At 43.9% G+C, this 24,838-nt stretch overlaps 2 protein-coding genes across 4 annotated transcripts in view; both read right to left on the bottom strand.

The window, feature by feature from the left end:
- Positions 1-2,459: 2,459 nt before the first annotated feature.
- Positions 2,460-18,205, bottom strand: LOC310862355 (6-phosphofructo-2-kinase/fructose-2,6-bisphosphatase-like). Of its 3 annotated transcripts, XM_083770222.1 has the most exons (15): positions 17,916-18,205; positions 15,635-15,808; positions 14,977-15,102; positions 14,538-14,634; positions 13,866-13,932; positions 12,842-12,916; positions 12,366-12,422; positions 11,906-12,027; positions 9,959-10,166; positions 8,378-8,524; positions 7,436-7,540; positions 6,669-6,798; positions 4,740-4,802; positions 3,655-3,719; positions 2,460-2,642 (listed from the first exon to the last, which is right to left on the bottom strand). In XM_083770222.1, exons 1-15 carry the CDS (start codon positions 18,019-18,021, stop codon positions 2,583-2,585), a joined length of 1,602 nt encoding a protein of 533 aa, XP_083626348.1. In that variant the 5' UTR covers positions 18,022-18,205; the 3' UTR covers positions 2,460-2,582. The 3 variants fall into 3 exon arrangements, with proteins under 3 accessions (XP_083626348.1, XP_083626349.1, XP_083626350.1); XM_083770223.1 differs by lacking the exon at positions 15,635-15,808; XM_083770224.1 differs by lacking the exons at positions 15,635-15,808; positions 17,916-18,205 and adding an exon at positions 16,696-16,809.
- A 4,450-nt stretch (positions 18,206-22,655) lies between these two features.
- The window catches only part of LOC310862358 (neural cell adhesion molecule L1.1-like), an 83,340-nt gene continuing 81,157 nt past the window's right edge, over positions 22,656-24,838 (bottom strand). Inside the window, exon 28 of the mRNA XM_083770227.1 lies at positions 22,656-23,932. Coding sequence (XP_083626353.1) covers positions 23,674-23,932 — 259 coding nt within the window. The 3' untranslated portion in view covers positions 22,656-23,673. The remainder of the gene's footprint in view (positions 23,933-24,838) is intronic.

Here is a 24,838-nt window from a genome sequence, read left to right on the forward strand (position 1 = left end):
ATTCAGTACATACCATTATTCACCAACATACTGTTATACAATAATTATCCTGTTAAACATGAAATGTGAAGACATATCCTTTCAAATTGTTTAAGAATAGTATTTAAAAAAAATCACACCCGTGTGAACTGAGTGGTGCAACTCCCCTCTCTCTCCCCCCTCTCCTCTCTCATTAGCAGGCAACAGTGCAGCACTGATACTGTCTCTCTCTCTCTCTCTCTGGCAAACAGCGCCCCTACTGGTACAGTCATATACTGGTGTTCATGGCCACATACAGTACAGGTACATAGTAACAGGTCACATAGGTACATAGTAACATACCGTAGGTGAACACGGACATTGCTGTTCCTTGGAGTGGTTGCACCACTAAAAAAAAACCTAATCTGTGGTGCCTGGTGCCAGTTAGTGCACTAACCATATTCTCCCAGACCCCTCTTCCACCGCTTGGTGGTTGGTTGCTTCTTTTTGGTTTTTAGTCCATGAGCCAGAGCTCCAAAATTGGTGGGCAAACTATACCCTATATTAAATTGTTTATAGGATCAATACATGATAACCCTTCCGCAGAAGTAGCTTTTTTTCATATTTAGTCTTCGTGTAAGTACTCAATTGGGGAAGTTTCATTGTGATAACAATGTAATATAGGTATGGTTTTGCCCACTCAATTCATAATTAATGTTTACATTTTGGAGCTCTGGCTCATGGACTAAAAACCAAAAAGAACTGAACCGGTTCCCACTGGGAACCAACCGGTGGAAAAGAGGCCCCAGTGAGTCCTGACTCCTGAGGGCCCATGTTCGAATCCAACTACCATGTCTTGCATGTCTCCCCTCACTCTAGGTTTCCTGTCTTGCTACTACACTCTCTTATCTAAATAAAAAAAACAAAAATGATCTTTAGAAAATATTTAAAGGTTGTATTCACAGCATCACATAGGTAACAGATTCCATTTAGGTTGTAATCCATACGAGGTAAAAACACGTGCGTCATTATACATTTTGTACATTAGGCTTCATCCTCAAGTGTGTATGTGCGTGTACATTGTGTGTGTGTGTGTGTGTGTGCATGCATGTCTGCAGGCTGCATAGTTTCTATTCTGATACCATAAAATAATCATAATTGAGGCACAGTGGTATGGGGCAGTGGTGTACCTTCACTCATATGACAGTACAGTATATTATGACACCATAGTATGGCAGTGTGTTACCATGTCAACTCCAGGTTGACTCCACTTCTTTTAACTGAAGAACAAAAAAAACAAAAAACACCTACTTTTCAACTTCTGGCCAGGTTCTACCTTTTGGGTACTCTTGGAATGCAACAACTGTAAGTTAGTAAGTAAGTATTAAGCAACTACTGTATATGTTGGCTCATTACTCAGTTTGATATGGCATGACTAGTGAGCTGCATTGAAGAAATCAATGTGAATGTGAAGCACAGGGTAAAAGGAGAGGGTTGAAGGAGGAAGACGTCCAATTATATGTATAAAGGAGGGCACATTCAAGAGTATCCAGGTAGATATTCAGGTAGTTTGGCCAGTGTTCAGCCACAGAGGTTCATGTGTCATAAAAGGAGGAACCTTATTCTTCATAATCATATAACAGCCGGGGTGCATACTTAGTTTAGACTAGTCATTGGTTAGACATGGGTTAAGGTTATGGTTTAGGTGTGCTGCCCCCGTTGGGAGGTTAGGTTTAGGGTGAGGGTTTGAGAGGGGTTCATATAGTTTAGACTAGTCATTGGTTAGACATGGGTTAAGGTTAAGGTTTAGGTGTGCTGCCCCGTTGGGAGGTTAGGTTTAGGGTGAGGGTTTGAGAGGGGTTCATATAGTTTAGACTAGTCATTGGTTAGACATGGGTTAAGGTTAAGGTTTAGGTGTGCTGCCCCGTTGGGAGGTTAGGTTTAGGGTGAGGGTTTGAGAGGGGTTCATATAGTTTAGACTAGTCATTGGTTAGACACGGGTTAAGGTTAAGGTTTAGGTGTGCTGCCCCGTTGGGAGGTTAGGTTTAGGGTGAGGGTTTGAGAGGGGTGCATACTTAGTTTAGACTAGTCATTGGTTAGACATGGGTTAAGGTTAAGGTTTAGGTGTGCTGCCCCGTTGGGAGGTTAGGTTTAGGGTGAGGGTTTGAGAGGGGTTCATATAGTTTAGACTAGTCATTGGTTAGACACGGGTTAAGGTTAAGGTTTAGGTGTGCTGCCCCCGTGGGAGGTTAGGTTTAGGGTGAGGGTTTGAGAGGGGTGCATACTTAGTTTAGACTAGTCATTGGTTAGACATGGGTTAAGGTTAAGGTTTAGGTGTGCTGCCCCCGTGGGAGGTTAGGTTTAGGGTGAGGGTTTGAGATAGGTTGTAGTTGTAGGACTAATGACTGGTCTAACCAATGACTAGTCTAAACCAAAAACTGTCTAAACTAAGTACCCAGCAATATAAAGTGCATTATAAATGAAATAGCCTGCCATCTGAGAAATGTCACGTTTTCCTTTTTTCACAAACCAGGTTAAGAATTTTACAACAGTCACAGCAATGGCTATGATTATTACATTGAATACATATTTTCTTTTGTTTTATAAACCTTCCAAGAAAAGAACTAGATGTGGTCAGGAACTGTTTCTAGCGCCTCCACTGGGTCTCTGTCAATATCCACATTCTGAAAGGCAGACAAAAACAGTGGTGATTAGTGTGTGTGTGTGTGTGTGTGTGTGTGTGTGTGTGTGTGTGTGTGTGTGAGCGCGTGTGTGCGAGTGAGTGCACGCGCATGTACATGTGTGTGATCGAGTTTATTGGTAAGTGTAAGAAAACACAGCAAGAGTCAAAGAGAAAGGACATTATTAGTGCGATTATTTGTCCCACAGCATTAACTTCTGGCACACTGTACAGTGTACACGGTGTGCACAGGAATAAAGACATCAGACTATAGGTCTCGGCTGCATGTAAAAAGTCTTCATTCAAAGATTCGGGTCTGTATATCGACTATAGGACTATCGTCCTGTAGACTGTAGAGCACCGAAGTCCTGACGTAACTCGCTCATCCCTTCGATTCCCCCGGTTCGCGGAAGTAATTTCTCTATGGAGAATAACATGGGGTGATCTTAATATCGTCTACTATAAGCGTTGTGGTCCAAAAATAAACAAGCTGTCTCTGCGTTATTGTCAGGGAGGTGTCTCTGTATCGTTTGCAACAGTCAGTCACTCATATAATGATACAGTCTGCTTCTAGCGAAAATGTAACTCATTCAGCAGCAGTAGCATTAGCGTTTTCTCTCAGTCAGTTGATTCTTCATATCCATATGAGTGAAGCGGCCGGGGTGACGTGTTTATTTTTCAAACACAGTTCTTATATGAAGCAATCTAAAAATCCTCCTATGGCGATTTCAATGCAACTAAAAAAAATACATGAACCTGGGGACTGACGCCCTCTACTGAAAGTGACGTCAGACTTCGGTGCTCTATAGTCTGATCTCTTTAGTCCCGTGTGCGAGTCCTTCTCTGCTCTTATATGTAACTGTTTGCCTCGACTGCACCAGTGAGAAAGACAAACAAAAAGGCACAGCTCAACTTGTGCAACCATTTCATTTCATACTGGTCTGCTGTCAAAAATGAGAAGACCCGATAAATGATGAATTTCTCAGTACATAACATTGGTTAGAAGTATCACTCACTTCTGGTTTGTCCCTGTGAGTGTTCACAGCTTCGACATGAAGGAAGACCGACTCTACTTTACAACCTGTGAGAGAACAAGGGAGAGGACATGAAAACCATGTAGCAATCCTTTAATTTAATACATTAATACATTAATACAACCTGTGAGAGAACAAGGGAGAGGACATGAAAACCATGTAGCAATCCTTTAATTTAATACATTAATACATTAATACAACCTGTGAGAGAACAAGGGAGAGGACATGAAAACCATTGTAGCAATCTTTTCATTTAATACATTAATACATTAATACAACCTGTGAGAGAACAAGGGAGAGGACATGAAAACCATGTAGCAATCCTTTAATTTAATACATTAATACATTAATACAACCTGTGAGAGAACAAGGGAGAGGACATGAAAACCATGTAGCAATCCTTTAATTTAATACATTAATACATTAATACAACCTGTGAGAGAACAAGGGAGAGGACATGAAAACCATGTAGCAATGCTTTAATTTCACTCTACTTTACAACCTGTGAGAGAACAAGGGAGAGGACATGAAAACCATGTAGCAATCCTTTCATTTCAAAGACTCAGTTAGGCCAAGGACGATACGCTTTCTATCTTTGGGACCGGAATCTAGACTGAAACTCCTCCGTTCGTTTAACTGAGCGTGAACAAATGTTTCCCCATTGTATTTTCACACTCTCGTCGTTACAGATCTGTAAGGGTCCATTTGGGATCTGTAAGGGCCGATTCATACTCATATTTTACCGCTGTTTCGGCGCTGTAGTGCCGAAATAATTTCGGTATGAATAATAAACTTTCAGTAGCACCGAAGAGCCGACTTTAGGACGGTACACGCCCCCCCCCCCCCCCGAACCTCAAATGACGTCACATTGTAGGCTCTACAGAGCCGAACCGACTTTTATTCGGCTCTAAAATAGGAGTATGAATCGGCCCTAAGGGTCCATTTGGTTCTTAACTGGATATCAATCATTCAGCTGCAGGGGACCCCCTGGAACCAATGCTCTAATCATGAGTTACATAAAAAATAAATAGACAAAAGTGGCAGAAATAGAAGGTGATGAGACTGACCGTATGCGACTGGGGTGAGTTTCAATACTGTGTGCAGAGGACACTTCAGGTAGGGCAGCTCATCTGCAGAGAAAATAAGAGTTGCATTCTATAATGCTGGACATAACTTTGAGTCATAAATATCACTAATCTTCATAATTCGGTATATAAGCATGTTGTTATTAATGTTTAATAGATTCATCTGAGTATTAGCGTTATGCAATTTAAATATAACAGGTCACTTCTGTCGATTTTAGCAGGCATTCTAGACTGAAAGTCAAAACGAAATAAAAAATAAAGAAAAATGGAAAACTATAATAACCGTGATGTGCAATTATCAGTATAGAGCGTCGCAGTCCCTCCCCCTTTCAGAAAAACGAGTGGCCCAGGAAATGAAAACCCAATGCATTCTCCCCATTTCTTATTTAATTTATTTAAAGACCTTTTAAGCGTCGTACGAAGCCAACTCTTGTCGTGACAAATCATGACAACACACACAAGTTTTCGGCCAAACAAAGAATTAGAAAGTAGAAAAAAACGGCAGGTTACACAACACTTTCTTTGTTGTTTTTCTTCTTTGTAATTATTTGTTTGGCCCGAAAACTTTGTTTGTGTGTGTTGTCATGATTTGTCACGACAAGAGTTGGCTTCGTACGGCGCTTAAAAGGTCTTTAAATAAATTAAATAAGAAATGGGAGAATGCATTGGGTTTTCATTTCCTTGGCCACTCGTTTTTCTGAAAGGGGGAGGGACTGCGACGCTCTATAGTCTGGACAACACTGCAAATGAGGGTGACCTCAATGTCTTTCGAGAATAAATAAAGGTTTGAATGAATGAATGAATGAATGAATGAATGGTCAGTGGGGCCCAATTTGCCCAAACCACACCTGCATAATGTAATGGGTAGCGGAGGTGTTTTAAGGATTTAGGTGGTGGCATAAGACAGCCAGTTTAAAGCGGGAACTCCTCTCACACAATACCAAATGAAGGGGAAAAAAGGGCCCCTGCCGCAAGATAGAGCCCAGAGAGCGAGCGTTCAGTGTTTCAAAATCATGGCCAACAAGATGTGAATCAGAGCTTACAGGCCCCATCCACTTTAGACAAGTGTTTTCCTTCTTGGAGAATAAAGGGCCCACATCCAATAAAACAAAGGGTAATAATGGGTATTTACTGATCCATAAAGGGCCATTACTTTACTGCATTTGAACCAGCAGTGTGCTGCTCAGATGAGTGCACTGGGGGAATAATTAAAGACCAGCTTAAATGGCTTTTGTGACCATATCTTGATTGCATTTCCCAGTGAAACAGGAGCTGGGTGTGTCTCAGCCAATCACAGTGATGAGGGTGGAGGGGGTCCGCTGAATCAGTCAGCAACACGTTCAGATGAAAACCCCTTCCCCCTGAAGACCGTATAAAAGATTGGACTTTGAGACTTTTGATATACAAAATGCACACGTGAAATCTTCGATTATGACCCCTGGATATACTCCAAAAGTGTGAAAAACCAGAGTCTAAAAATGTCTTCTACGTCCTGACAGTTTCCTGAAAAAGCCATGTTTCTGTGTCAGTCGTTCTTCGATTTTTCAAAAATAGCAGACGTACAAGCTCATAGCGCGCCACTCGGTGGTGCGCTATGAGCTTGTAGATCTGCTATTTTTCCAATAGCTAAAGCATAACATAAATGCTAACACCAAAAGGGGTTCCCGCCCAAAATGGGTTAAATGTCTTGCTCAGGGCAACCTCTTCATGAAGCCTGGAGGAGGAGCCAGGGGTAGAACCATAGGGCCCTTCCAATTCCCAAATGGCTGCTCTATCTACTGAGCTACTGATGCCACCGAGTTCAATCCTTCAATCTTTGTACTTTACATACTGTAGGAATGTCGCACCCCCTCTAAAAAAAAAGAAAAAAAGAGTAACACGATGACACTTGAGATGTATAATCCGTCTCACCGGCGCTCTTGTCCAGGAAGTATGCAAGCAGACATCGCATGACCGCCTGATGACAGATGACTAAAACATTCTCCTGTCTTTCCAGTTCCATGATGACTGGCTCCAGGCGCTGGACCAGGTCCTCGTACGACTGGGGCACATACACAAGAGTCAACACATACTGTACACATAGCGTTGGAAACATATGCACAGTACACATACTCCATGCAGTCCCTTTCAGTAGTAGAGGCCTGCAGAGGGGAGCTGTGTGTGTCTGTGCCCAGGTGATGGTCCTTATTGATGCTCATTAATACATCAAGGAAGGCAATTATGTTTCTGCACTGTCAAATAGGTCTACATCTATCCTAAGATGCCATCAAAGAAAAGAAGAAATGTTAACTCGAGCTAGGTTTAAACATTAAAGCATGTTTACAGTTGTTGCACAGAAATTACCGGTAAGTAATTTTACATGAAAAGTAATGCTACTTTTGCAATGTAGTTAAATAAAAATTGTGAAGAAAGCTTGGGGGGGGGAGATAAATCATTAAAAAAATATATGTTTCGGTTTCAGCATTATTTAGCTATTACATTTGTCTGGAAAATAATTGCGTTGAAAATACTCGTGAAAGATCGTATCGTGGACCTCATATCGTGATACGTATCGTATCGTGAGTTGAGTGTATCGTTACATGCCCAACACACACTGTCAAATTCTAACAAATCTCCGTTACAGCGCTACTGGAAAAGCAGCGTTTACAGCAGCGTTCTGTGAGTATGCGTTTCTTCACCTCTCCCTTGGGATATCGGTAACGGTACTTGTCTTGGTCTCTCAGTGCAAACTCCTCTGGGTAATTCTGTTGGATCTCCTCGTACATCATCTCTTCGCAGACCCCCTGGAAGAGCAAGAGGAGAGCTGAATAATGTCTCTCTCACATTTAATAACTCATTTCATAACAATTATGGCAAAATAAAAATGATGTGCACTGCAGGTTGTGCTCAAACATGTCCTACACCAGTGGTTCTCAACCTTTTCAGGCCGCGACCCCCCCCCCCCCAAATGTTGGAATTTAATCTAATTAGTTTCAATAATTATCTAATTATTGAAAAGTCGTGTCTTTTTTAAATATTTTGAAAATATACAGCTTTTTTAAATGTAGGAAACGGAAACATATTTACTCGCAAACCCATAAAAACAGTGTTCCAGAGGAAAGTACTGAGAGAAATCATGGAATGCCAATGTGTACACTAACACTACTAAGCCATTGACAATAAATGGCCCCCAACATTTTCATAACATGACTTTCTATAGACAGAGGGGACAAAACGTATATGAATGATATACACATGTGTGACCAGATTTGACTGAGAGACTGCCATCGCGCAAATTCCAGCTTTTCACTGCCCTTTTTTTTATGGGTTTATAGCACAGGCAGACTCTTCACATACTATAAATGTCAGAGCTGAAATTGACATGTAAATATGAAATAAATGCCCAAACATGTAGCTATAGGTGTAATGTTAAGAGACCACAGAAGTGAACCTTTCAAGCCTGTTTTCTCAACTCGCCGTTTTCCGCAAGACATCACTCTGTAAGCCATATCTCCAAAACTGGTGGGTCAAACTGAACAACCAATATGTCAATTTGAAGCTATGATTCCCTGCTTCCATATGACATTCCAAAAAAGTCCAATCCTCAGTCAAATGTAGTCACATATTACTGTAGCACTCACAGCGTCTATCTCATTAAGGGCCTTCCACTGCTCATACTGGACCCCGAGGCCCTCTGCCGTCTGGATGGTTCTTTTCATATGGCTGGTCCACACCTTCAGGTCCGGGATGTTCTGGCCACGCATGTAAGCACCCAGTGCATTGGCATACTGGGAGAAGAAGAGACATACTGTACTATTATACACATCAAATATGACACAAAAGGTACATACAGTAGCTATATCCAGGCATGTATAGGCAGTTGTTGGTATCCCCCGATGAGTTTAACCCAATTTGACCTGGGAACGATTCTACACAATGGCTACGTGGCTAGGGTGATCATTCCGAATAAATACTTCCGAATAAAATACATCCGATGTAATGTTTTTTGCCGCAAGTTTACATGGGAAATGGTCATTTTGAACGAATGTTTACATGCATGTGATATAAGACATGATATATGTTAATTAACGTGAAACTACGCCATCTGCTGGACAGATAAAATATAGACAGTTCATTCATTGTGACTGTCAAGACGAAAGACGACACTTTGAAATCCCATAATTTCATTCCGCAGTAGTTTTGAGGCTGCTGCTTGGATAGGGGCGGACATATTATGTTTACCGTCTTTTTTCCCCCACCCGCTGCGGCTCCCCTTCTCCGCTGGGAAGGTGATCATCTCGTTTTTATGTGTACTTTATTATCTACAGCACGGCCAGGGCACGCAACACACTGATTATTATTGTATCGGGTCGCTCGTTATTTTTGAGAGAGAGAGAGAGTGTGAGAGAGAGACCGTTGAACACACACACACACACACACACACACACACACACGAAATGCACGAAATAACGCGCTCTTTGTGCAAACTCCTCGGCGCGCCTTGGATATGAGCGCCTTGGAGAATGCTCAGAAAGACCAGAATGAACTTACATCCGAAGCAGTGTATACATTAGTCCAAAAACGGAATGGTTTTTAGATCGCATTGAGCATTATCATTCGGATTTAAGTTTTTGTTACTTAGGTTACTTATAATTGGTCTATTAGACGTCCGTCTAAAAATAGGTTATAATTGGTCTAAAAATTTGAACGTTTTTAGCGGTCTAAGCTTAAATGCCTATATAGACATTCTATATATAGACGTTGAAACAACGTTGTTTCAACTTCTAATAAAAACTTTCATTCATGACCCGTTTTTAGACGGCCATTTATACGTACATTAGCCCATTCTGGGCAGGAACCCCTTTTGGTGTTTTAACTAAGCATTATGTTATACTTTAGCGATTGAAAATCTACAAGCTCATAGCTTGTAGGTCTGCTATTTTTTGAAAAATCGTTAAAAATGCGGCACAGATCTTTGAATATATATATATATATATATTCTTTTCGGAAGACGACTTCTGACCTTGTGTCCGCCAGGAGACAGACCAGAGTCTACTTTAGCGATTGAAAAATAGCAGATCTACAAGCTCATAGCGCGCCACCGAGTGGCGCGCTACGAGCTTGCAGGTCTGCAATTTCTTTGAAAAATCGTTAAAAATGCGGCACAGATCTTTGAATATATATATATATATATATATTATTTTCGGAAGACGACTTCTGACCTTGTGTCCGCCAGGAGACAGACCAGAGTCTCCCCCGATGCGGCCGATGACGTTGAGTTCACTCTCTCCGTGTCGGCTCAGGTAGATGGAGCGCGGCGTGACGTGGATGTTCATCAGATAGTACACGATCCTGCTCTGGATGTGGTCCTGGACCCGGTTCACCAGGTACCGACTGCCCACGTTGAAGATCTTGATGTAGGACAAGTTCCTGCGCGGAGACAAGAAGAGAGTGTGCAGGGGTTGACACAGGAAACATAACCCATTCTGACCTGAGATCAGATTAAAAAAAATGTCAGTCGCTCTTCGATTTTTCAAAAAATAGCAGACCTACAAGCTCGTATCGCGCCACTCGGTGGCGCGATATGGGCTTGTAGATCTGCTATTTTTAAATAGCTAAAGCATAACATGATGCCGACACCAAAATGGGTGCCCGGTCAGAATGGGTTAACCCTTTTACTGCTGCCATTTATTGAGAAATTAGGACCTAATTCATGCCAGCATTTTTTTTATTTTAGCTCTTATTTTGAAAAGCCACATTTTGCCTCAACCGGAAGTGAGCTTATCCCTGCCAGCTTTACGTTGCCAAGACAACCTTTGTTTACATGATCGAATCATGCCGGTACATTTTAGCACTCCACAACGTCGGCTCGTGCCGTCAAAGAAACGCTGTTTTGACCAAAAATGCCATCTGGGACAAGGAATAGGAGATACAGGCGATTGAAAGAAACGGATAGAATGGATTCTTATGGCGACGGTGAATTAATATGAACGATCCAGTGCAGTGCTAACAACACTGCTAGCTAACCGGCTAACGTGAGTAGCATTATGGCTTGATCAATCATATGCACTATAAAAGTGCAATTGCCGAAGGGCTTCGGCAATGGCAGCAAGCGTTAATATCAAATTAATGCTTCAATTGCCGAAGGGCTTCGGCAATGGCAGGAAGACGGTTAATAGATAGCATATCGTTGCGGTAAGGCAGTATCCCCATATTTTAAATGTTTTTTTTTTGGTAAATTAACTTCACCATGCTACACTACAGCAATACGTGTTTGGTTAACCCATTAACCCCTTTTGGTGTTCTAAACACTTATAATTTAGCTATTGAAAAATAGCAGGTCTACAAGCTCATAGCGCTGGCGCGCTATGAGCTTGTAGGTCTGCTATTTTTGAAAATTCGTGAAAATGTGCCTTAAATCTTCGAATATATATTCTTTCGGTGTTTCAGTTTTTAACTTTGGTCTTTGGTTCTCGAGGGTCCCTGGAACAACATATTTTCAGATGGGGGGGGGTCGGCGGCATAGTACAATTTTTGAGGTCCTTGACATGAAATATTGAGAACCACTGATGTAGAAAGATGAGGTTTTTCAGAAAAAATACATTTAAAAAAATGCATTTTTTAAATGTTGACGTCAGGCGGCAGGCCTAAATGGGTTAAGTCTGCCGGTTATATAAATAGTTAACCAATGAAAAGCATTGACTTAATGCTTATGACGGCTACATTGGAATACTGGAATACGTTTCCTGAAAGTATTTGTTTTAGACAATGATATACATATATAATTTGTTGGATTTCATGGAGGGCTGCAACCAGAATGGTGGTCCCACGTTAATTATGCGTTATGATTATGTTAATCTTTATACCCAACTCTTCTCATCTGGTCTAAATTAACCCATTTCGGCCCAGGCCGTAGCGTAACGGTCTGGGCACCGGACTGGTAATCCAGTCGCAGTGTGCCGCGGGTTCGACTCCCGGACCCGACACGGCCTTTACTGCATGTCATCCCCCCATCTCTCTCCCGTTTCCTGTCAGCCTACTGTCTGTCCCTTCAAAAATCAATAAAAGGCGTAAGCCGCAAAAAAAATATCTTTAAATTAAATTAATCAACACTAATCTCATCTCATTCACAGCGGTCTTCTGATCCACAGCCATCGGATAATCATTACCTGTCCTTGTCGTCGTCTAGCGGGACATAGGTGACCTTGTAGCATTCAATCCGCTTCAGGAAGTCAGTCACTGCTTCCTCCTTGTCACAGTCCACGTAGTCTGGACTGCTCAGCTTCACTTGCTATGGGAACAGACAGACAGACAGACAGACAGACAGACAGACAGACAGAGAGAGAGCAGGAAAGTCACCACATGTCCAGTCAGTCTACTTGGCTCTGGGTCAACAACAAAAAAAAATAATCCCCCCGGTGGCACGTGACTCGGTAATATCAGATTTTGCTCTCGAGCAGATCCCTCGCTTAAAAATAGAATGCCATGCGGCGCTCTTGGAACCAGGGTCCTGAAACACAAACACGGCATGTGTTCACATTAAGCACGCTCGCCTTGTGCGCATGCACGGGGGGCACATGCATGAATGAACACACACACACACACATGCATGCACGGGTGAACACTTACTTTGATATTCTCAGCAATGATTTCAGGATCGTCACATATCGATTCGACAAAGAACACCTGCAGAGGCAGGAGAGGAAGGATGGGTGAGGAGATAGGAGGCAGGAGAGGAAGGATGGATGAGGAGATAGGAGGCAGGAGAGGAAGGATGGGTGAGGAGATAGGAGGCAGGAGAGGAAGGATGGATGAGGAGATAGGCGGCAGGAGAGGAAGGATGGGTGAGGAGATAGGAGGCAGGAGAGGAAGGATGGATGAGGAGATAGGCGGCAGGAGAGGAAGGATGGATGAGGAGATAGGAGGCAGGAGAGGAAGGATGGATGGATGAATGAATGAGGGGAGACAAAATGATTAGAAAATGACGAGGAAATTACACTTGCGTTATGATACCTTTCACAGTGATTTCACTCTCCGCTTTCAACTTCTAAAAAAACAACAGGTCAAAGAGCGCACGACGCACACACACGTGCACACACACTGACCTTGTATCCGTTCCCTTGGGCAAAGCTGAGGATAAGCTCTCTGCGTTCTGATGTAGTGTTCGTGGCATCAAACACCTAATTAGGGGACATAGAATAAGAGATGTGAGAATATATGATTTCGTCTCAATTAAGATTACCATACACAATGTTTCCCAAATGTGTAAGAACAAAAAAAAAATGATAGACAGGCTTATTTCACACCAATACGATAGATGGCACAATACTTGATTGTATAGAGGGTATGCGCATGACATCATCGTACCTGGAAGTTATGCGGGAACGTTCACTGAGTGGTAAAAAAAAACTACTTTCTGGCCTTGACAGCCCCATTCATCCAAACAGAAAAGTCCTGTCTGATTGCATTAAACAATGTTAAACTCACATTTTTTTTCAGCTGTACGGAAAGCTTGAATTATCCTCTTTCTATCTGCAAAGTTTTTGTTTCATAAAAATCCACCATAGAAACGTTATGAGCTACTTTCTGTCAAGAAATGCCCTGCATTTGATTATTTTTCAGTGTGTCAGAGTTTGGAAGTGTTTGTTTTCAACAACACAACATTTTGCTGCCTCCTGCATTATGTGACATTTAGAAACAGGTGGTTACGCCGGACGGTTGAGTGATTTCCAACGAGCGCTTCCTTGTTCTGGTGCGATGAAAAATACGGGCGGAAAAAACGGAAATGAAAAGTCCACTGGCTCATGCCGTCTATGGGAACGGAGTTTTTAGAATCCTAATATCTCGGATTTCTTTTTTCCAGGCTGCTGTTTTGGATCAATCTACAAATATTGATTCAGCCACCAGATGGCTGTGTGTCGGTGGCGAATGAGCTAAACCATTTTGGGCGGGAACCCCTTTCGGTGTTAGCATTATGTTATGCTTTAGCAATTGAAAAATAGCAGATCTACAAGCTCATAGCGCGCCACTAGGTCTGCTATTTTGGAAAAATCGAATGAACGACTGACATAGAAACATAGCTTTTTCAGAAAACTGTCAATAAGTTAATAAGGTGTCTGTTTTACTCACCGCCACCTGGCCTTGCCCTCTGGTAAAGTAGGCGCACACATCTTGCAGGGCAGTGATGGCACAAGCCCTGTAAAATAATGCATATGTTTTAACATGCAGTTTTACTTGGTTTTCCCTCCAACAACACATTGTTGGTTCAGCTAATTCCCCAAAGACTACTGTAACTTTTGAAGGTGATTGCTTCATGCTCAAATGTTTATGGCCTACACAGCAGGGGTCCTCAACTAGAAATGCTGAAGGTCCACTAATAATGTAAGGTCCGGTCCCATGAGCGCGGCGCGGGCCACACAGCGGCCAGCGGAGAGCGGGGCTCTATGCCTGTTTAGTACATACAGTCACACCAAGGCAAGCTAATACAAATCGGATCCCTTCCAAACAGTGCAGAGTATGGAAATAAAATGTTTCACAAATATTCCCCTCCAAAAAATCACAGCAAATGAGAGGTATTGTGTTGAGGCACAAAGAACACTTTTATTTTGTAAAGTAAAAAAATAAAATGCCCAGGGAGGTGGTCCGCTGTCCGGTCGTGGACCGCGGTCCGCCTATTGAGGACCCCTGGCCTACATGTGTGGCCTACATTTGAATCAAATTAACCCTAACCATAACCCTACAGCCTGCCAACATGTCACAGTCAGAAATGTATTCAAAATAAACTGTGTGAATTCGCCATACTTCCGTATTTTCATGGCCTCTTCGTTGTCGGCACTGAAGAACTCATAGTTGTTGTAGATACGTGTGGCATCTCTCCTGTACTGCCCAACATTGAATACTATCACAGGAAGAGGAAGTGACATCAGAAAAGCATATGATGAAGTCTTAGGGCCGATTCATACTCCTATTTTAGAGCCGAATAAAAGTCGGTTCGGCGCTGTAGAGTCAACAATTTGACGTCATTTGAGGTTCGGGGGGGGCGTCCTAAAGTCGGCTTTTCGGTGCTACTGAAAATTTCTGACGAGCCAAAATCATTTCGGCACTACAGCGCCGAAACAGCGGTAAAATAGGAGTATGAATCGGCCCTTATTGTAAAGTGACCCCTGAAAATACATTGATTTGCTTGATTCTTTGCTTGAGTTTCACTGTGTGTCTGAGATGTTGTGTACTGTAGGCCAACCTCTAGTAGGAACTCCAATCCAGTTGAGATATCTTGTAAGCTTCTTGGAAATATAGGTCTTTCCCCGGGCTGGGAGACCCACCATTACTATCATGGTCGGGGAGTTAGTAAACTGTGGCACGGATGCTGAAACAGACACAGGCAAAAGGGAGAGATTTGAGAGATCAACAAAAAAAAGAAAGAAATGTGCATTTGATTCTGCCGTTGATGAAAGCAAGATAAATCAAATTTATATCACTTACTATTAGAGCACACACACACACACACACACACACACACACACACACACACACATGCACACACATGCACACACATACACTCCATTGCAAAGACAGACACGGCCACAGCCTTGACCTCTGGGGTGAATGACCCTCAGGTCCCCTACACTAAGGGACACCGTGTTCCCACTTCCACGAAACAGTTTCAAAAACCTCACACTTGAGCAAACAGGCCCCCCAAAAACGGTGTGAAACTGAACTGCCCTACATTCAAACGCATCCAAATCAAAATGACATATAACTGTATTTACAAGTATCAACATGTCAGATGCGTGTCTGTCTGTGTCTGTGTGTGTGTGTGTGTGTGTGTGTGTGTGTGTGTGTGTGTGTGTGTGTGTGTGTGTGTGTGTGTGTGTGTGCATATCTGTATTCATACTCACAGCCTCTCCGTCGACTCAGCTTGCTGTTCATCCATGGAACCCAGATCTTTTGTAGGGGATTCTGAGTCAGTTGCGTTTCTTTCTTGGACATGGCTGGAAGAACTACTGCCCTCGTGGTGTGTGAGGGGGTTGGTCTGTGTGGTGCTGGTGGTGGTGGTGGTGGTGTGAGTATGTCTGTGACAGATTGAACACGAGAGCGAAACAAAAAGTGTCGCCCAGGTGAGTGAGTGTGCGAGTATGTGATTTAGCAACCTTTTTTTGCAGACAGTGAAAAGTGGGAGGAGCGTTCACTTATGCATGTATAATACGTGTCTGTCGACATACCAGAACTCCGGCGAGTCGGGATAAGACGACGTTTTCCAATTTGACAGGCAAGCTGTCACTCATGTTCATCCCCAGGTCGGTGACAACCTCATTGTGGGCAGTCCAACAGACTCCACAGTACGAGCTTTTCAACCCGGAAAAGGCAGGACGGCATAGGAAGCCCACTCCAGTTGACCCATGAGTTCCTTATCAAGAACAATCCCAAGGAATGCCATTGTTTTTTAATTAATACAGTATAATGGAAATAACGGTGATGCAGGGTCACACACACACACACCAAGAACTGCTTTAGTTTATATTCTTGCATAGTGAATAATATCTATCCAGCGGATAGATCAGTGGATAGTCGAAACGTTCGTCTATTATTCACTATGCGAGAATAAAAACTACAGCAGTTCTTGGTGTGTGTGTGTGTGTGTGTGTGTGTGTGTGTGTGTGTGTCAATCTGAATCTACAATGACTCATGTCTGTAACATAGTGTGTAGGTCTACAAATGGAACCAGACCTGTCCCTGTCCCCCCCCCCCCCGTCCCCCATTTGTGCACAGTTATGCTTATGGGGGGGGGGGGGGGGGGGCAGTCTTTGAAATTAAAAAGTTTGACAACCACGGGTTCAATGCAAGCATTATAATGAGTCAAGTCTCACTCTGTCATGCTGGATTTCATGCAATGTAGTGGCCGCTATTGTGGCGTGTAGCCTACGACGCTCAAATCCATCCAGATACATTGCCAGCTCACCTGTGCTCTCACACCGGATTCGCAGCCAGACAGGTCCCCAGACCGGTGCCGACGGTCTCTGATTTTGCTCCATTCTTTTGCCCGCACTACACACGGACGGACGACAGACACCGAGACGTGTGTGTGTGTGTGTGTGTGTGTGTGTGTGTGTGTGACACAAGGAGCTGGGGCGTTCGCTTCGCGCACACTCTTCTTTCTGCCCCACACACACAGTCCACTACTACAGAATAGAAACACCGTGCAGCACGTGTTGCTGTTTGTTTCCTCCCCAAATGACACCCGATACCCCAACTTCAGAAAACTGTTGCAACTTGCAGCCAACAACAAGGATGAAAAGAGGGGGGTTGCGACTTGCGAGATGGACACTTGAGACACTGAGACAGATGGACACTTGAGACAGAGTGACAGTCATATTGATAAACAGGTCGACACACACAGAGAAAGAGAGATATTATATTGCACTCAACGGATGAGTGCAATGATGACTCTCATCCCGCATCATGTGTGTTAATGCGACAAATGGGGCATGGGCTTTGATCATAATTGCAGCACCACACTGGGTTGAGTTCAAAATCGTAAAACCGTAATATGCTCGCTCGATATCTCTCTCTCTCTCTCTCACACACACACACACACACACACACACACACACACACACACACACACACACACACACACACACACACGACAAGCCTGGGAGAGCTCTGTGGGCCGCCTGTTTGTCAAACTGGACAAGGTCAAAGTCAGCAGTCACACCATTGTGGGTATGATAATATGTTGGTATTCTGAATCTACACACACATGAAATAAGTACAAGATTCAAGAACGGCTGTGCACGACCACACACACAGGCACAGCGTGTCACTCACTCCTCAGTCTTCAGTACACATCCCATAGTCCGGAGGGGCACTGTCAATGTCTAGCAGCCGTCTATGTAAACTAGGATTTTCTAGGAGTTGACAACAACAAGCAACTAGCCTACTCGTAAATATAAATTTAAACCATAGCTAAATATGTAGTTTCGTTAAGAGAGTTGTTTATATAAAACACAACCGTGCGTCGGTCTGCGGGTATATAAACGGCATCTCCGCTCTCGATTACAAATTAAGGACAGTCTGTCTCCCTGGGCGACGACAACTGAGTACTATTAGCCAATCGCAATGCGGCCGTCCCTCCGGGACTATGGGATGAAGGACTCTCTACCTTCACTTGACACTTACCGTGTGGTCGCTGGAAACGGGCAGTCCTCCCCGCGTCCCTCTGCTGCGGCTCGGCCACGTCTTGTTGCGCAACAGCCGCTCGGTTCATCATCATCATCATCATCATAGTGCAAAATGTCTCCTCCTGATTCCTGGGCTGTGCGCGTCGTTGCTCCGTTGATTGGTGTGTGTGTGTTGCGACGGACGCTCGCCTTGTGTCGCTGTCGGTCGGCAAGCCCCTCAAACAATATAAATCACAGTTATCACACCACACCACTCGCGCTTTATTTTCCTCCGTTTTTAGTATTCCATCGACAGGCTGGTCACCCACCGACTATACGCTACGTCACGACACTTTGCACGCAGGACCTTAACCCCTCACTATACCGAATTGCATTCCGTGCTTCTTTCCCAAGGCAAGAACACGGTGTCTCATGGAAACATGGTCCCATAACCCACCACGCCTCCTCCTCTGTAGTGAATGAGGATGAAGAAGAGTGAGTGGATGTCTGGACTGGATGTGTTGTTGTAGTATCCACACAGTCCACACGCATCACCCCAGAAGCCAGAAGGTCAATTAAAGGTTGGCTGAGAGAGGACGTAGCCAGGTCCTGCTAGTTACTGCATAGCCAAAGTAGGTGAGTGAATTACAATGAGAGAGAACTTTCCTGTCCCACTGCATTCCACCAATCAACTTTCAGCTCTCTATCTCTCCTTCATTCATGCACAAACCCAACAGACATGATCTGTTATGCCCTTAAAACTAGGCTCCAGACATCCCATAACAAACTGGTCAGACTACTATTTGGCCTCTCTCCCTGAACCCACCTCACCCCTGCCCATTTTGACAGGCTGGAATGGCTTAGGGTTGACGACAGAGTACAGCATCTTGCCATGGGTCTGGTCCCCAAGATTCACTACACCACTAAGACACCCATGCCATTTACCTGTCTAAATACTTCTTTGACCTTAATGTCAATGAAGTGACAAGTCCACACCCACAACACCAGAGGGAGTTCAACAAACCATGTGCAACCCAGAATCGGCACAAACAAGGGACTAAATAAATTTCGCCCCCATGCCACCGAAATGTGGAACGCCCTACCAACAGTCATTAAGACATGTGAATCCCTTGACTCCTTCAAAATTGCTCTCAAAGGGCACCTATCCCCCCCCCCCCCCCTTTTACCTCCTTATATGATGATTTCCTGTTTTTGTTTATAGAAGTGTATATTTGTACGTCTCTAAATGTTCTGATGAATTGAAAATGGTGGACCCTATTATAAACAAGTGTAATACTTTGTGGTGTTGTCCACAGTAACAGTTTTTGTATTGTTGTGCTTTCGTTTGAAATGTACAGTACCTATTCTGCATACAGAAACGGAATTTTCTATCCGGCTCATGCAGACATCCATCCATCCATCCATCTTCAAACGCTTATCCGTAGTCGGGCCGTGGGGGCAACAGCTCCACCAGAGTGCTCCAGACCTCCCTCTCCAGAGCAACATTACTGACTTCCTCCTGGGGGATCCCGAGACGTTCCAAAGGCCAGTGAGTTGATGTGTTTCCTCCAACTGCGCCTTGGTCTGCCCCCCGGGGTCTCCTCCCAGTGGGACATGCGTCGAGGACCTCCCTAGAGGTTTCCTATCCTAACCAGATGCCCGAACCACCTCAGCTGGCTCCTTTCCAGGCGAAGGAGCAGCGGTTCTACTCCGAGTCTCTCTCGTGTGACTGAACTTCTCACCCTATCTCTAAGGGAGATGCCAGCCACCCGTCGAAGAAAACTCATTTCGGCCGCTTGTATTCGCGACCTTATTCTTTCGGTCATGACCCACACTTCATGACCATAGGTGAGAGTAGGAACGAATATTGCTCGGTAAACAGAGCTTCTGACTCAGCTCTCTTTGCGTCACAACAGTGCGGTACAGCGACCGCAATACCGCCCCTGCCGCTCCGATTCTCCAGGCTGATCTTGCAGACATAATACTCTTAAATACACAAATTAAATACCAAAAAAAAAGGGAGAAAGCATGATTAGGATAATGCGTAGTCCATGTTTATTTATTAGTTGACTGTGCAGGGTTAGTAGTTTAGATACGGTACAGCGCACAATGCAACAAGCAGGTACAATATCAGCACACCCCTGTATCTCAGTATACAACACCCTGCCCAGCCCACCCAGCAGCACGTATGTGTATCTGCGTGTGCGTGTGTGTGTGACTCCAGTCTTTTCCCCCTCTCTCTCCCATCACACATCACGCACACACACCCACACAAGCCCTGGTTTCCGTGTCACCTCTAGTGTATAATCTCATTGCATGTCCCTGCTATACTTCAGATGTGATTTATAGAGGTCTATTGTCACCAAAGTGGATTATTAACCATGTTATTGATTGTATCATCACCCCTGACAACACCAATCACATTGTCTGCACTGATAAGTTATGATAACACAGATGCATTTGTTAGTATCGTTATTTATACCTAAAGTATTCCCCCCCCCCCCCCCTTTTTTTTGTTACCGTTTTCTATGCCTTTTTTTTTACCCCAGCGCGCTTATAGTTATAAAAGAAGGCTGCGACAGATAGACAGACAGATAACCAGACATACAGGCAGACGCTTGGACATACTGTATACAGTCAGCGTCAGTTTAAGAGCATAGAGGCAGCGGGAGGGGCAGCACAGAGGAGCTGGGGGCGTGCCTGTCATATTAATCAAGGCAATGAAATGTGAAAACTGCAAAACATGACGTGGAGGAGTATTCTATAGTGTAAATGATCGCATGATGTATTCATTAGTTTGCCGTGTTTGGCTTGGCACTGGACATCGCCCCAAAAAACGTGAAGATTAGTCACGTTAAGTCATACACACCAAAGACGTGCCAGTTTTTTCCACCCTGTGACATAAAGTAACAAGAGTCAACGTGGGTTAAATTGTCTTACAGGAGTCGATAACATCGCCTCCTCAGGCATGCTTCCTCCGAGTCCTCCTCTGCCCACCCCTGATAAAAAAAAGAAAGTTCAGACCTGGGTCAGAAATTATGGGAAATCCTTCTTTGTTGTCCTGCTTCAAATGACCTGAGATCAGATTCACACGAGGTTTCCACTGGACACACACTGGTCCGATGAACCCATTCTGACCTGAGATCAGATTCTAAAAAATGTCAGTCGTTCTTCGATTTTTCAAAAAATAGCAGACCTACAAGCTCGTAGCTACGATCTACAAGCTCGTAGCTACGAGCTTGTAGATCTGCTGTTTTTCAACAGCTAAAGCATAACATGATGCCGACACCAAAATGGGTTCCCGTTCAGAATGGGTTCAAATGGATTTCCAATAGCAACCCACCCAGGGCTGCACAAGACATCAAATTTGCATTCAGATGCATCTTTGCACCTGCACTTCCACAAGAACAGCGTTTGCCTTGGCGAGTCGTATAAACATTTATGACATTGTTTAGTAAATAATCATAATAATAATAATAATATCTGCTGCATCTCTAGTGCTATGAAGAAACTCAAGAACGGGGAGGAGGGGCAAGGTATTCTATGATTCTAGTCTTTTCTAAAAAAAAAGTCCCTGGCTGGGCTACTCACCAACACGAGAGGAACAGGTCAACCTAACAGGGAAAAAACAATGGTACGGGTTGGGATAGTATGATACATGGGCTACAGCAGGTCAACATAGGAGTGCATTAGTACAAAATCAAACGGAGCAACAATTTAAAAAAAAAAGATTACAATTTGATCTTCTCTTAAAAAAAAAGAAAAAAAAGACAATCTCAAGGTTCTATTTACATTCAGAGAATGATATGTCATATTCTCTTTTTTTTTTTTTTTTTAACGTTCTTTCTGCCAACCCGGTCCTCCTCCTCCTCCTCCTCCTCTTCTTCCCTCCCTCTCCCTCGGTCTCTCCTCCTCCATCCCATACCTCAGGGGCCATGAATGTTTTGCTACAGTGGACGGGCCCCTCCACATGAACATCGTAGGCATTAGTGTCATGTAATTGTGTGTGTGTGTGTGTGTGTGTGTGTGTGTGTGTGTGTGTGTGTGTGTGTGTGTGTGTGTGTGTTTGTGTGTTTGAGAGTGTGTGCATGCACGTGTGTGTGTGTGTGTGTGTGTGTGTGTGTGTGTGTGTGAGTATGTTTGCGTGCATTATGACCACGCGAGCACATTCCTGTTTGCAGACACCCCTTGTGTCTGCAGGTCATTGCTAAATGTATGGGAGGATAACTGGGACAACAGGCTGGGTGGGCAGTTGAATGATGGATAGATAAGATGGATGAATGGGGGGTAAAGACTAGGATGGAGAGGAGGCAGTACTGGACTCTCTTTAAGGCAGTTATAGTTCTCACATCGCTGCAAGTCATGGTGCAGGGATGACGAGTGTGAACAATCACTCTCACTCTCATACGAGCAGACTAGTACACCAAAATGTGCACACATGCATGCGAGTACACACACACACACACACACACACACACACACACACACTCACACACACTCACACACACACACACACACACACACACACACACCAAAATCAACCTAACTAAAGGATTTGTAAAATGCCTTAAGGGGACATGCATCTTAGGTTTAGGAGGCTTACTGTACGTCCACACACACACACACACACACCTTAATAAATAGTAACTCATTCCAATACACATGCACGTAAAACACAAATAAATAGTGCACGGTGCAAAGTAAACAAAGCCGTGATCACGAACCTTCTGAATGACTTCATGAAAATAAACAATGTGTGTGTGTTTTCATGAATGTGATTTATGCAAGATTACGTATACAAAAACATAGAAAACAAGAGTTAATAACAATTTAAAAAAAAGGACGGTTGTAAAAAAGAAGATGGTTGCACAAGGTGAGATGGTGTGGACAGACGTTTTGGTCGGTGATGAGATGAAAGACTATTCCTCCATCATCCCACTCTTCATTTTCTCCTCTCCTTCATTTTCTCCTGTCTTTGCCTACAGTATACTCTCCCCTTGCACTATCCCCTCCTCTCTCTCTCTCTCTCTCTCTCTCTCTCTCTCTCTCGTCTTAAGCCTGATTTAGTGTATATGCCATTGTACGTTATGGTGTCGAAAATAGACAATGTATGAGCTCACAATGCATCGCGTCGTGACACAATGTGAGTTTGTATATAGAGATCAGCTCTTTTCAGTGAGCGACATTATCGCGTGACAGAGTATATGAATTAAGCATTACTCTAGTTTGATAAATGGAAAGGCATTTAGGATTTGTATGTTTCTGTGTGTGTGTGTGTGTGTACGTGTTTCTGTGTGTGTACGTGTTTCTGTGTGTGTATGTGTTTCTGTGTGTGTATGTGTTTCTGTGTGTGTGATTGTGTTTCTGTGTGTCGTTTCTGTAGGTGGTTGTAAACGAAGTAGAAAGGCCGAGACGATCCGGTAAAGTGTAAACGGTTTCATGACATACACCGGTGGAATGTAATGAAGCTCTGCTCTGTCATGTGTGTGTGTGTTTGTTTGTTTGTTGCGTGCCTGTGTGTACAGTTGTTTTTATGAGTGTGTGTGTGTGTGCGTGTGTGTGTGTGTGTGTGTGTGTGTGTGTGCGTGCGTGCGTGTGTTGTGGGCCAAGTGTGTGTCCTCAAACTGTATTGTTACAGGCAGTGGAGTCAGGTCTAAAGACTAGAGTGGTCTGTCCCTTTGTGTCTTGGTGCAGGCAGGCAGGCAGTCAGACTGTGTGTGTGTGTGTGTGTCTGTGTGTGTGTGCATGTGTGTGTGTGTGTGTGGGTGCGTGTGTGTCTAGCTGGGACGATCCAGGATGGTTGACATGGATGGAGCGATAGGAGGGGGTGGGGCCGCGTTGTCAGGGGAGGCGGGGCCAGAGCTCTCGTGGCCGGGGGGAACGGGCCCCCGGCCGCTGTATTGGCCGATGAAGGAGCCGTCCTCGTTGAACTGGATGTCCACGCTGTCTCCGTACTCGGCCAGAGAGTCCTCGCTCCCCAGCTTGCTCTCCACACACAGAGACGGCTGGCTAGCTGTGCGCTTCTCGTCTCCGTCGCTGCAAAGATGAAGAGAGAGGAGGGGGAGAGTTCAAAGACGAGGCGTCCATTCCAAGCATTGACTTGATTCAACACGGCGGCTCTCTTTTGCGCTGACGACGTCGTACTCATAGCGCAGAACAGCTGTATGAGCAGCACTGATCTATTCATGAGTTGCAGGCAGTAAAGTGTGTGTGTGCGTGTGCGTGTGCGTGTGCGTGTGTGTGTGTGTGTGTGTGTGCATGCGTAGGACGTGCGTGTATGTTTGACACTTTACAATTCTGATATGACCTGCCCAAAAGAGGGACACCATGCAGTTTAAAGTGGTTAAACTTGCACAATGAAAAAATAAAAAAAATCACATGAATTGAATTTTATTTTTATACGGCGTGTGCGTGTGTGTGTGTGTGTGTGTGTGTGTGTGTGTGTGTGTGTGTGTGTGTGTAATGTATTGTGTGTGTGTGTATGCACTTATTTTCTTTCTTCTTCTCCTTTGAAGTTTTTTGTCCTTTTTGTAAACCTGTGTCTCTAAACACAATTCAAGAACTCACCTTTCCAGAGACCTGCAGGTGAAGCGTGAAAATAACGAGAGACAGTAAAAGAGTGAAAAAAAGTGAAGGAAAATTAAAGCCTTAAAGGAGAATTCCATACTAGAAGGCTTTCTGACCTTTCTTTGTAGTTGTCACGTCCCCACCAAAGAGGTCCAGGTGTTATTTTGTGCAAAAGTGCATTATTGGCTATTTCCCCTAATATAAGCCCTCAATGGGGGTTGGGTTTTTGTGCTAATTCACTTATTTCCATCGAAATAAGTAGTAAAGTGTGTCGCTTGGGATACTATTTACATTATGAGGATTTTTGAGCGATGGAAATAAGTGAATTAGCACAACACCCCATAGCCCCATTCATTTCAATGCAATTCATTGAGG

The sequence above is a fragment of the Protomyctophum parallelum genome (genome assembly GCF_964188405.1).
Source record: "Protomyctophum parallelum genome assembly, chromosome: 7".
NCBI classification, from domain to species: Eukaryota; Metazoa; Chordata; class Actinopteri; order Myctophiformes; family Myctophidae; genus Protomyctophum; species Protomyctophum parallelum.

Excerpts from the sequence above, each read along its gene's own strand:
- LOC310862355 (XM_083770222.1), bottom strand. The coding sequence starts at position 18,021 with ATGATGATGATGATGATGATGAACCGAGCGGCTGTTGCGCAACAAGAC. Across the intron at positions 13,933-14,537 it reads GAGGCCATGAAAATACGGAA|GGCTTGTGCCATCACTGCCC; the intron begins GTATGGCGAATT and ends ATTATTTTACAG. Across the intron at positions 2,643-3,654 it reads CTCACAGGGACAAACCAGAA|AATGTGGATATTGACAGAGA; the intron begins GTGAGTGATACT and ends TCTGCCTTTCAG.